This window comes from Camelus bactrianus, chromosome 22, assembly GCF_048773025.1.
Source record: "Camelus bactrianus isolate YW-2024 breed Bactrian camel chromosome 22, ASM4877302v1, whole genome shotgun sequence".
Taxonomy (NCBI): Eukaryota; Metazoa; Chordata; class Mammalia; order Artiodactyla; family Camelidae; genus Camelus; species Camelus bactrianus.
The window spans coordinates 4820067-4834101 of NC_133560.1; the positions used below are offsets into that span (position 1 = coordinate 4820067).

A 14035-nucleotide genomic window follows, 5' to 3' on the forward strand; every position below is an offset into this window, starting at 1 on the left:
GTTTGATGACAGCGCTTGTGACGTGTTTTTGTTGTAGAACACACGGAAGATCTCTTCGCACTTCTCGCTGCATTGCGCGAAACTTGTTTTCAAATCACATCACCCAGCTATGCTCTGACTTCAGTGAAGGTGTGGCTCTTAGAACACATGGAATGTGAAGTAATCGAAGAATTTCCAGAAATGTACTTTTGTAAAAGGCCAGGAAGTTTCTATGGGACACTTTTCAACTGGAGACAAAGAACACCATTTGAAGGGACTTTAATAGTCTATTCCAGGTAATGCACATCAAGCTGGAATTGGTCCAGGGAAGTGTGTGTGTATAGGGGGGTGGTCCAGCAGGGATCCCCGCAGTAGTGTTGTGTACCATTGTGGGACATGTCTAGGTCATCACCTGGTACAGCATGAGTGGACAGGTGGTCTCATTTAGGAGCTGAAGCTGTTTTAATTTTATGTTTGTTTTTGGCCTAATAATTATTTTAAGGGTTCCTCTCACCTCTCCCCAACAATGAAATTTTAAAAATACAGTTTTGATCTTACTACTCCGAGAAAATGTAATCAGGAAGCAACCTGATGAATATTAACTGAGTTGATTGAGCATATGTATATAGTTGTTCCTCTGTATCTACAGAGGATTGATTCCAGGATCCTGGTGGATGCCAAAATCCACAGATGCTCAAGTCCCTTCTATAAAATGGCATAGTACAGTCTGCCCTCCATATCTGTGGATTCCACATCTGCAGATTCACCCAAACATGGGGCCGACTGTACTTAGTTGCTACAGTCTGAATTGTATCAGTGCCCACATGCATGCATTATTGGTTCTGTTCATCACTGGAGGGTTTATAAATGAATATTTATTGATTACTATGGTATGTTGTATATGACTGTTTTGTGCTCTTCTGAGTTTTCTAATAGTGTGTTTGATTTTTTCATTCCAGGAATCAAACAGTTTTGTTCCAGTGCCTTCATAATCTCAGCAGAGTTCTACCTATAAACAGTTCCTTCAAAAATCTAAAATTAGGAAGTGAGGATTTCCTAATTGATCATTTGGCATTAGCTTTGGAGAAGGAATTGGTTACCCTTGGTTCTCTTTCTTCTGCCATAGTTAAGGTTGAAAGCAGCTCGGTGCAGAGGTGTGAAGCAAGCCAAGAAAAGAGTAGTGGTGATGTGGCTGCTTTATCAGAGGAAAGCATCCATCTCTACAGAAAAGAACTTCAGAGAGAAAAGAAGGAAACGTTGGGGACGAACCTAAAAGTGAGTGGTGCCCTTTATAGAGAAATAACTTTGAGATTAGCTGAGGTTCAGCTGAAATCAGACCTTGCTGCCCAGAAACTGACTGATGTATAATTACAATCTCAATTTGATTACGTTTTAGAATATTTTTCCCTGTCAGAAGGTTTTGGTTCTACTTGTTTTCATTTTACATTATATGCCTCCTCTGTAAAAATAAAGATTGAGGCTTACTGTAGAATATTTGGTTTTGAAGATGCACACAATAGCATGCCTTAGAGCAGCACTTCTCAACTGGACCTATTTTGCCTCCCAGAGGCTTATGGCTATGTCCAGGGATATTTTTGGTTGTCAGAAGTAGTGGAGGTGGGGAGGGCGGGAGAGGGGTGCTATTCCAATCTCGTGGGTGAGACAAGGATGCTGCCGAACTTCCTGCCCTGCACAGGACAGCTCTACAGCAAAGAATGATCCAGCCTCAAATGTGAGTAATGCTGAGGTGGAGAAATCCTGCCTCCAGGTTACCACTTAAGTGAAGAGACAAGTGATGTAACGGTATTTTGTTCTAAATCTTCAAAAAAGTTAAATAGCCCTTTTATTATATTCTGCTTAATGAAACCCAGCATATAAAAATCAGCTTCAAACAGACAAACAAGGTTGTCAGGATTCAGAAGTTTCTGTAAACATCAGGCCCCTATGGAAATTTAAATGGCAGAGTCTCTAGGTGAGACCATTAAAATGAAAATGTTGGAAACCCTTGTTAAAGTAAATTTTATAAGAAAGCTTCTCTGAAAATGTGTAAGTTGATAGGAATGTGAAAATTTTAGGGCATTTCTCTGAAAAGCATCTCTTTCAAAAGGCTAAGCATACTTCATAGGCCACTATATTTAAAAAACTGAAAACTCCTTTAAGCCATCTGAAATCCCAATGCTAGGCAAAGCTAAAATATTAAATTATGACTAAAATAACTTAAAGAATATGGTACTCCTTAGGGACTGAGAAATTGAAAAATAAATGAAAATTCATTTCAGTTAGGTGATTTTTAAGGGGTCCAATGAGGCATTTCAAAGGGATAAAAATTCAGTCTATTCTCTTTCCTTTTTGGAGAAATAAGAATCTGGAGTAATAAGAGAATGTCAGGAGAAAGGAAAAGACACAAAAAGATATGAGCCAAAAGGAATGTTACCGATCCTTTTTGCTCTAAAATCCTTAAATACTTGAGATGAAAGTTTCTATCTCAGTTGAAAGAAGTAAAGATGATTATAGGAAGTGGCATTTTATGCTTGCAGTAATGAAGCACTAATCCCCCCCCCCCCCGTGCCTTAGAAGTCCTTGTCCCTAATGATCTGGGGATGCAAGTGGGTTTTAGAGAATATCCGTTATTATTGCCTCGTCTCGGTTTTTATGGTTGTCGTATAATATGCTACCTCCTTTTTTAGTAATCCATTGCAAATTGAGAGAGAGCTCTATAGCTCTATTTCTATGAAATGTCAATGGAAAATATTTCAGACTTTCTGGAAATGGAAATGTGATAATGTCAGGATTAATTGTGGAAATCTGGATCCAGCATGTGTCAGTAGATATAGTGCAACTGCCCATGACATGTTCTGAAAGAACAACCAACTCAAAAATATAGGAACTAAATTGTAAAATGGAGGCTGTCAAAAGACTAAACAGAATTTAATTGTAATAGTCTATCTGTATGAAAGCTAGGATAGTTTTTAAAAACTGATCTTGCTTATTTTTTATTTATAAGAGCACTGAAGGGTATTAATCTATACGTACCAAATGCCCGCTTTACAAGTGAGCTTTGTACTCCAGCAAAACTTTCCTACTGAACTACAGGCTAGAGAAGCCAGAGTTTAAGGAAGTGATGTGGTTGCCGTGCCCTCCTGATTCAGTTGCATTTCCCTCTGAAATCCCATTCCTCTGACCGCTTCATCGTGAATCTGGCGCTCCCCTCAAGAACCTGTCCTCCCAAATCCACACGGCTTAAGTGGAAATCAATTTTGTTTTGGAGCAGAGCCCTCCACAGTTTTCAGACACAAAACTCTGCGTTGGCCTCCTGATCCCTTAATTTAGGAATATGTGCAAGCCAGCTTCGGCTGCACGTTATTCAGTTTGGTGACCAGGTTGAGGAAAGGGGGAAGAAATGTAACATGTATTGACTATCAACTCCATACCAGTGAGTAGGCTTGAAAGTAGGCGTGCGCTCGCGCACACACACACACGCACGCACACACACATCCGTATCTACACAGATGTATGGTTTAATCCTTCATAGCAGCCCATTAGTGTTGTCCCCAGTATGAAAAAAAGATGCTAAACCAAATTAAGCGAGTACATGCAAGCAACTGGATCCTATGCACTTGTTACAGATTTTTTCAAAATCAGCAGACCCGTTAAGAATTCTAATAATATATTAGTGAATCTTTTGTTGTCCTGGTAACTTCTCTTTATACCACATAGAATTGACTGCTCAGTTTTTTATCAGTCTCAGAAAGGAAAAGATCAAATTAACTTATTTCTTTGCCTGCCCTTCCCAATAACAGCAAAGCTTTCTTACCTTTTTTCCCCCCTAAAACTTGGCAATGCCAGGTATTGAAAGGTATCCTTTCTCTTGTATTCAAATTATGAAAACATTACTTTCCATCCTCAGAATTGAGTGAAAGCTTGTTCTTGGGCAATCCCGTCTGGGGAACTGTAGGCTTTTACTGCTAAAGAAGAGAGTGTGATGTCATAGAAAGAATGCTGATCCATAAACCATGTGTTTAATTCAGTCCTTCAAAGATTTGTCCTTTTTTCACTTTCTGAGTTTCCTGGATCTGTTACATCAAGTGCTTACTGCCTCAGCAAGCCTATCAAACTCCATCCTATCAAATCTTGCTATGTTGAGTATCTTCACAGTGCTCACAGTGTGGCCACTTTCTAGAACCTTACTTCAATAATCCTGTCTTGCCTTTCTGTTCAGTAGGGTAGCCGGCACTATTCAGGTAGTGAATGTTCATAAGGGCAGAAGGTCAGACACCTCTCTGGCCCTCCCTATGCAGGTTTTTCCCTGGGCTACACTTGGGAGCATCTGCACGGGACAGAAGTACCCGTATGCCTCGCTACAGGGCAACACAACACTCCTGAGTTCAGCTAGGAAAATAATTCTTCAGCATCTTTAACTTCATCTTGAATTATCCATTTCCCCACAGCAGCAGTCCCTTACCCAAAAGTAGAAGTCATGTTATGGCCAGTAAAGCATACTCTTCGTGACCAGCTGAAGAAAGCACTTCACTCTAGATACCAAGTCCGTCAGGAGTGGGAGAGAAGTGTGATGCACTCTGTTGATTACCTGTTCTGCATCACTTTCCTCCTTTTCTCATACCAGAACTCTCATTTTGCTCAAGAAACTTCCTTTCCACCGTTCATGTGATTGCACAAGTGGACTCTGTCTCCAGTTGCAGAGGTGAGTCCTGACTAGTCTAAGCCAGTTAGTACGAGACATTTCCCTGGCAGCTGGTACTCTGGGATGGGTACAAACTTAAATTGGGCCTAGTTGGACCGAGTCCTTCCCTTTAGTCTGACTAGGAGGAGGCTCTTCCTATCCTGCTGGAAGTAGGTGGCCATAACTTAAAAAGTTGAGAGTTATAATCACAGGAAGTTCGGCTTTAGAATGAGTTTGCCACTGTAGACTGCAAAATTGTTTTACTGTGCTGCTGACTCAAACCTGAATTTCACCCATTCCTGGGACTGCCTCTTATTTCAAAAAAAATTCCTTGTAACAGAAATCAAGGTTTCTATTACTTGCAGCTGAAATAATTTCTCACTGTTAGAAATGGAATATAGAATCCCAGAGAACAAAACTGCTCAGACGTGCAGTCCCAGGACAGGAAGAGTTTACTGTAGAAACAGGGTGCTTGTACCTGCTAAAAGAAGATGAGGGGAACTGACTCACTCTGCTGTACACCTGAAACTAACACAACATTGTAAATCAACTATATTCAATAGAAAGCTGTTAGTTTTGGGGAAAAGAAAAAAGGAAGAGCCTCCCCCCAACCCCGGTTCATTTCTGGACTGTGGCTCATTAGGCCACTTTCCTGTGTTTTTTATTCTTTTAAGTTTACAACTCAAATTAGTTCATACCTGATAGTGGTTTATATCTGAGATAAGATATATATTTTTAAAAAGCCTTCATCTTTTCTTTATTCCTTAGCTTTCCTCTGGTATTACACTTGGTTAATTATGCCTTCCTCATTCGCTTAGTGGTACATGTCAGATTATTTAACCTATTTCTTCATATTTCCTGTTTTAGAATATAGAATTATAAATGTAGGGGCCATATCTATTGTATTTCTTAGATAGCGGAAGAATTCAAGCTTGCAATTCTCTTCTGACAACTTTTCTCATATTCTCAACTGTATCTTCTCCAATAGGAAGAGGAAGAAATCTTTACCAATTTTGATTGCTCTAGGAGTCTTTGTGCTAAGAAAAATGAATTTGATATTATGGGACTGTTTTGGAAATAGGGCAGTATTGCTATATCAAAAGACATGCAGGGCCTTATTGATTAAAAGTTTGTATCCTTTTCGAAGACAACAAATATGTGCCAGAACTTGAGTGGTTGCCTTTTAATATATACTAGGGAGCAAAAGATAAGCTGTCCAGACTTCACTCTAACTTCATAAAAAAAAATCAAGATGATGGAGATACTCAGTGTAGTCTTTGTAAGCCTGATGAGATATTTTAAGGTGTAGAATGACTAAGTCATTTGGTTATGTCAGGTGTGATAATAAAATCCTCTTAATAAGTTATCCAAACAGGAAATGGATATACACTAACACTTGAAAGATGCTGGTAAAAGGAGTAAAAACATTGGGAGTGGGGGTAGCGCTGAGCATCTGAAGGGAGACAGAACCAAGTATGTTCTTGGCAGTCTGCAAAATCTTCAGAGCAAGTGTACGTGTGGTGCATGTGCTGGGCCCACCAAGACGAGGTGGGGCTGTGTGTGCAGACTGGTCTGGTGTTTCCTGAAGCCAGTGCCACCTGGAAGGGGAAAGAAGGAGCCTAGAATTATAAACAGTAGGAAGAATAATTAGACAAAATTTAGGAAAAGCGTTGAAGAAAGCGGTAATCCACACTCGCATACCAGTTTTCTATAATGTGACATGGTGGGAAATAGCAATAGTGAACATCTATGGATCATTTTGTGCCAGACATTGATATGAATGCTTAGCCTGTAAGATGCTTACAACCCTATAAAACTCTGCTTTCCAAGACATTGCCACTAGTCATGTTTGGCTATTTAAATTTACATTTAAGTGAATTAAAATTAAATTAAAACTTCAGTTAGCTGCACTAGCCACATTTCAGATGCTCAATAGCCACATGTGGCTAGTGGCTACGATTTGGGCAGTACAAAATAGGACATTTGCAAAATCTCAGCAAGTTCTGTTACACAGTGCTGCTGTAAGATGTGTACTTTTCATGATCTCTTATTTACAGACCAAGAAACTGAGACCCACACATGTTAAATAATATTCCCAAGGTCATATAGTTAGTAAGGAACAGAGCCAAGATTCAAATCCAGTGTAGCTCCAGGACCTTTGCTCTTCCACTGCTATGCCATTTGACTTAAAAAGTCAGTTTGATAAAACAGTGCTGTGTCTTCTGATAATTTAATATTAACAAAATACAGTTATTTTAAAAATTTGCAAAAAATGTGCAATTGAATAGAAGTATAAATTTATTAATATTGAGATATCAGAGGAAATGTGGGCCATGTCATCTTTTTTCAATATTATTTATTGAAGTACAGTTGACATACAATATTATATGTTACTGGTGTACAATATAGTGATTCACAATTTTTAAAGGTTATACTCCATTTATAGTTATAAAATACTGGCTATATTCCCTGTGTTGTACAATATATCCTTATAGCTTATTTTATACTTAATACTTTGTACTTCTTAATCTCCTACCCCTATATTGCCCCTCACCTCTTCCCTCTCCCCACTGGTAACCACTAGTTCTCTGTTATCTCTGAGTCTGCTTCTTTTGTGTTATATACTAGTTTGTTGCATTTTTCAGATTCCACATTATAAGTAAAATATAGTATTTGTCTTTCTCTGACTTATTTCACTTAGCATAATACCCTCCAAGTCCACCATGTTGCTGCAAATGGCAAAATTTCATTCTTTTTACGGCTGAGTAATAGTCCACTGTGTACACACACACACACACACACACACACACACACACACCCCATGTCTTCTTTATCCATTCATCTGTTGATGGACAGTTAGATTGTTTCCATGTCTTGGCAATTGTAAATATTGCTGCTATGAAAATTGGGGTGCATGTATCCTTTCGAATTAGTGGTTTTGGTTGTTTCAGATACATATCCAAGAGTGGAATTGCTGGGTCATATAGTAGTTCTATTTTTAGTTTTTTTAGAAACCTCCATACTGTCTTCCATAGTGGCTGCACCAACTTACATTCCCACCAAGTGTACAATGGTTCCTTTTTCTTCATATCCTCACCAACATTTGCTATTTGTAGATTTTTTTGATTATAACCATCTGGCAGGTGTGAGGGAATATCTTATGGTTTTGATTTGCATTTCTCTGATAATTAGCTATATTGAGCATCTTTTCATGAGCCTGTTAGCCATCTGCATGTCCTCTTTGGAGAAATGTCTATTCAGGTCTTCTGCTCATTTCTTATGAACTTTCTTTTTAATGATTTGTATCAGCTGTTTATATATTTTGGTTATTAACCTCTTTTCATTCATATTATTTGCAAATATTTTATCCTATTCAGTAGATTGTCTTTTCATTTTGTCAATGTTTCCTTTGCTGTGAGCCATGTTATGTTAAATCCTGTAATGAACAAGTCCTTAGAGTTGACTGATGGCCCCAACCTGACTTTTATCTCTTGACTACTGCTTCTAACTGTATCTAGATAACCTGAGTCTCTCTTCCCTGTCTCCTTTCAGTTGTCTTTGTTAGAGCCATCACTGTCCAGAATTATTGCATTTACCATTGATCATTCATATTTTGGGGTTTCTTAAAAGAAAGTGTCATTTCTTTAAATAACCATTGAGTAACTTCTCTTTGAGACATCTCTAGGAGGTCTTGAAATTCTCTGAAGTATTTGTCATTGACTGGGAATCACTGCAGTAGAGCTTACAATTCCAGGAAACATTAGACTAGAAAACTTGCATCTTTATTCCAGATGAGTACATCACTTGAGAAGAAAAGGGGTGGAATTCAGTTTTCTTTTTTTACCCTTTGTGTGTGTGAATCCTTCCAAATGATGTGCCTGTAGAAAACATTTCATCTGTTTGAAAATTCAGTGGTGTATGAAGTGGACGTGGATACAGAGATCTTTCATCCAGTCATGTGTTTGTTGACATTTCATTGAATACACTGTCATGCCCAGGCTTATAAGTAGGTGCTAGGGATATAAAGATAAATATGACTTTTCGCAGCTTTCAGAGAGCTTGCAGCCTTAATGGGAGAGACAGCATCACAGAGTTATATGCTACACTGAGATAATTCATAGAAGTATTCCTGGGGTTTCATGGGAATACCCTTATGGGGCACTATACCCGTTAGGGACACCATCTGAGAGCAGGAGTTGGTGATTTTGCATAACAGGACTCTTTAAGGATCTGATAGATTTTAAGGGTATTCATGTTGGGGTGGTTGTGGATTACAGTGGTATTATAACATACTGGAATTTTGCCTGATGATTCAGGAATCATCCAGCAGACCTGTTGCTGCCCCATGAAGAAAGGCCTAGAGAGATATGTATACACAAAGAAAGACGTTCAAACCAGATCACTTGGGACACTAAAAAGGGGTCTAAAATATTTAAATCATGCAATTTTGAAATATTCATTGATCGAAAAATTGGTTTTACTATATTGGTGGACCCATAAAATAATTATATTCAGAACCCTTTTAGAAATAAAATTTGTTCTCAGAATTAAAATACCATATCTGTGTATGTTAAATTTTAAATTGACTTTCTGAATTATTTTACCTATTGTGGTAAATGTATAATATTAAGTTTACCGTCTTAATCGTTTTTAAGTGTACAGTTCAGTAGTGGTAAGTATACTCACACTGTTGCGCAGTAGACCTCTAGAACTTGTCATCTTGTGAAAGTGAAAGTCTTTACACATCACACATGAATACGCCCTCTACCTCTGCCTAGCTCTTGCTTTACACGAATAATTCTCAGCCATGGTTGTTGATAAGAATCAACTGAGGACTTGTTAAAGGGGTTTACTTATCTTAAGCTGCACCCCAAAGATTCTGATCCAGTTGGTCTGGTTTCTGCCTTGGGCCTTGGCATCAGTTTAAAAATTACCCAGAGGATTTTGATGTACAAGCCAGAGCCAGTGCTTTACAACAAGCAGCAAATCCACTTGACCATTTCAGGGGGCACAGCTTCACAGATTTTTCTATGTAAAGGAAATCTCCCCTCATGTCTTACTACCCATATTCAGTCTTAATATGGCCTATGGTCGTTTGAATATCGTGTGTTGATTGGCTTAGATTATGAGAGGGAGACTTCACTGCTTACTACTACTGAAATGTTTTTCTGTATGCATTTGTTATGGGTTGAATTGTGCTCCCCTCCACCCACGCCCCCACCAAAGATATGCTGAGGTCCTAAACCTTAGTATCTCAGAATGTGACTTTGTTTGGAAATAGGGCTGTTACAGATGTGATTAGTTAGGTTGAGATGAGGTCATACTGGAGTGGGGTAGGCTCCTAATCCAGTGTGGCTGGTGTCCTTATAAGAAGATGTGAAGACAGCAACAGGGAGAAAGCAGTGTGACAATGTAGGCAGAGATTGGACTTACATAGCTGCAAGCCAAGGGATGCTAAAGATTGCCAGCAAGTCACCAGAAGCTAGGAAGAGGCAAGGAAGGATTCCCCTACAGATTCCAGAGGGAGGATGCCCCTGCATACATCTCGATTTCAGACTTGTCACCTCCAGAGCTATGAACCAGATTTCTGTAGTTTTAAACCACTCAGTTTGTGGCCTTTTATTTCAGCGGCCCTAGGAAACTAATATAACACTTATTACCCAGTTATCCGTTACGTTAGTTTTAAAAGTTATGAAATCAAGGATCTTTAGGAAGAAGAAGAGTAGGTCATTATAAAGGAAAATGGAAAAAAAAAAAAAAACCAGCATGATGTTTGCTTAGGACTGTAAGCAGAGGTTCTTAGTGCTAAAGTATAAGATTCCATCATTATAAGATTCTGTCATTATCTTTCCATTGTTTCAGTGTTCATTCAGTGGCTTCCCTTTACTTTTAGAGTAAATATCAAAATCCATATGTGATGTGTTAAGATACAGTGTCATCTGATCTACCTAGTGATCTACCTAGTGAGTCTACCTGTCCTTGTGGGCACTAGTCACTGACATCCCATCTGTTCTTCAAGCATAGCCTTTTGCTTCCCATATCAAATTCTGCACATACTGTTCCTATTATCTGTGCTGCTGTCTCTTCATTCCTAGTCTCCCATTCATGCAGTTTCATGCTCATTCATCCTTCAAATCTCAGTTCTGAATTCACTTCCTCATGGAAACCTCTGACCCTCGAAGACCAGGTCAAGTTCCCCTGGTACATACTTTAGTAGTACTCTATACTTCTTTTCAGTGGCTGTAATTATAATTTAATAGCTAACTAATTATAGGCAGGTACTATAGTTAACTCCGATTTGAAATCAGGGCTGTTGAGTCCAAAATGTAACCCCCTCCCCCCCAGTGCTCTTAACTTCTTTATGGGCAGGGCCCATTTTCTGTCTTGATCACCTTTGTATCCCATCGGGCATAGTACTTTGCACATAATTTGTGCTTAACTGATATTAGTGTACATTTTTTCTAAAAAGAAAAAAGTGAATGAAATGTAGTTTTAAGAAATTTAAGTAAAGAGCCAACCTCAGTGTGTTTGTGTGTTTGAGGTAGGGGAGGTTTTCCATATCATGTATCATATTAGGTTGCTTGTACTTAATTCTTCTATCACTGGTTCCCAGCCTTTGATCATGTGAGTGGGTGTAGTTTTCAAAACTGGGGAGACCAGCATAGATTTGATAACTTTTTGCCATGTAAGGATGTTAAACAATGGCACCCATGCCACCATCATTTCATAAAACAGAATATATGGATGCTAAATGTGTAATCATAGAATACAAATAATTTAAACTGAATAAATTTGGTCTCATTAATAAATCACTACGTTGTCTTTATTTTTCTCAGTCTTATTGTACAACACAGCAATGGAAACTTATGGACTGACACTAGTCAGTGGATCAATGTTTAGGAATCATAGATGGGAAGTTTTGTTGGAATTTATGTTGGCAGGTGGCCACCCTGATACTGAAACCAGACAAGGATATCACAAAAAAAGAAAATTATAAGCCAGTTTCACTTATGAATATAGATTCAAAAATCCTCAACAAATTACTAGCAAATTGACTCTTAACAATGCATTAAAAGGATCATACATCATGATCAAGTTGGATTTATCCCAGGCATGCAGGGATTTTTCAATATATGCAAATCAATCAACGTGATACACCACATTAACAAATTGAAGAATAAAAACCATATGATACTCTCAATAGACACAGAAAAAGCTTTTGATAAAATTCGACACCCATTTATGATCAAAACTCTCCAGGAAGTGGGCATAGACGGAACTTACCTCAACATAATAAGGGCCATATATGACAAACCTACAGCTAACATCATACTTAATGGGGAAAAGCTGAAAGCATTTCCTCTAAGATCAGGAAAAAGACAAGGATGCTCACTCTCACCACTTTTATTCAACATAGTTTTGGAAGTCTTAGCCATAGCCATCAGAGAAGAAAAAGAAAAAGGAATCCAAATTGGAAACGAAGAAGTAAAACTGTCACTGTTTGCAGATGACCTGATACTATACGTAGAAAACCCTGAAGAAGCAACCAGGAAATTACTAGAACTCATCAATGAATATGGTAAAGTAGCGGGATCCAAAATTAATATGCAGAAGTCAGTTGCATTTCTATACACTAACAATGAAATAGCAGAAAGGGAAATTAAGGAAATGATACCATTTACCATCATGCCAAAAAGAATAAAATACCTGGGAATAAACCTACCCAAGGAGGCAAAATACCTGTATGCCAAAAACTATAAGACACTTACGAGGGAAATTGAAGATGACATAAACAAATGGAAAGATATATTGTGTTCTTGGATTGGAAGAATCAATAATGTTAAAATGGCCATACTGCCCAAGGCAATTTACAGATTCAGTGCAGTCTCTATCAAGATACCAATGACATTCTTCACAGAGCTGGAATAAAAAAAGTTAAAATTTGTATGGAAACACAAAAGACCTCAAATAGACAAAACAATCCTACAAAAGAAGAATGGAGCTGTGGGAATCATGCTCCCTGACTTCAGGCTATGCTACAAAGCTACAGTAATGAAAACAATATGGTACTGGCACAGAAACAGACACATAGATCAATGGAACAGGATAGAAAGTCCAGAAATAAACCCACACGCATGTGGTCAATTAATCTATGACAAAGGAGGCAAGAATATACAATGGAGAAAAGACAATCTCTTCAATAAGTGGTGCTGGGAAAACTGGACAAGCTACCTGTAAAAGACTGAAATTAGAACATTCTCTAAAACCCTGTATAAAAATAAACTCAAAAATGGATTAAAGACCTAAATGTAAGACCAGATACTATAAAACTAGAGGAAAACATAGGCAAAACATTTGTGGATATATATTACAGCAATATATTTTTTGAACCAGCTCCTGGAGTATTGGAATTAAAAGCAAAAATAAACAAACAGGATCTAATTAAACTTAAAAGCTTTTTCACAGCTAAGGATACCATCAACAAAATGAAAAGACAACTTACAGAATGGGAGAAAATATTTGCAAGTGATGTGACTGATAAGGGACTAATTTCCAAAATATATGAACAGCTCCTACACCTTAATATAAAAGAAACAAGCAACCCAATCCAAAAATGGACAGAAGACCTAAACAAGCAATTCTCCAATGAATACATACAAATGGCCAATAAGCACATGAAAAAGTGCTCAGCATCGCTAATTGTCAGAGAAATGCAGATCAAAACTACAGTGAGATATCACTTCACACCAGCCAGAATGGCCATCATTGAAAAGTCCACAAACAGTATATCCTGGACAGGGTATGGAGAAAAGAGAACCCTCCTACACCATTGGTGGGAATGTAGAATGGTGCAGCCACTATGGAGGACAGTATAGAGGTTCCTTAAAAAAAACTGAAAATAGACTTACCACATGATCCAGCAATCCCACTCCTGGGCATATATCCAGAGAAAAATAAAATGCAAAAAGACACATGCACCCCAATGTTCATATCAGCACTATTTACAATAGCCAAGACATGGAAACAACCCAAATGTCCATCAACAGATGACTGGACAAAGAAGCTATGGTGTATTTATACAATGGAACACTGCTCAGCCATAAAAAAGAAGAAAATAATGCCATTTGCAGCAATATGGATGAACCTGAAGACTGTCATTCAAAGTGAAGTGGGCTGGAAAGAGAAAGAACAATGCTATATGGCATCATTTATATAAAGAATCTAAAAAAAAAATAATAATGACACAACTGAACTAATTATTATGTTGATTTCGTGAATATGTGTAAGCACATTTGACTGTCCTTTATGATTGGATTACTACATTCTGTTGTTTCTTATTTTGTAGTTGGCTTTATTCCTTTGATAACTATGTAA

The 14035-nt window shown here is 38.0% G+C and overlaps 1 protein-coding gene across 1 annotated transcript in view; it reads left to right on the forward strand.

Moving 5' to 3' along the window:
• The window catches only part of LOC141574627 (Fanconi anemia group B protein-like), a 33669-nt gene extending 22183 nt beyond the window's left edge, over window positions 1-11486 (forward strand). The window contains exons 8-9 of the mRNA XM_074350080.1: window positions 38-275; window positions 939-11486. Coding sequence (XP_074206181.1) covers window positions 38-275; window positions 939-1347 — 647 coding nt within the window. The 3' untranslated portion in view covers window positions 1348-11486. The remainder of the gene's footprint in view (window positions 1-37; window positions 276-938) is intronic.
• Window positions 11487-14035: the final 2549 nt, after the last annotated feature.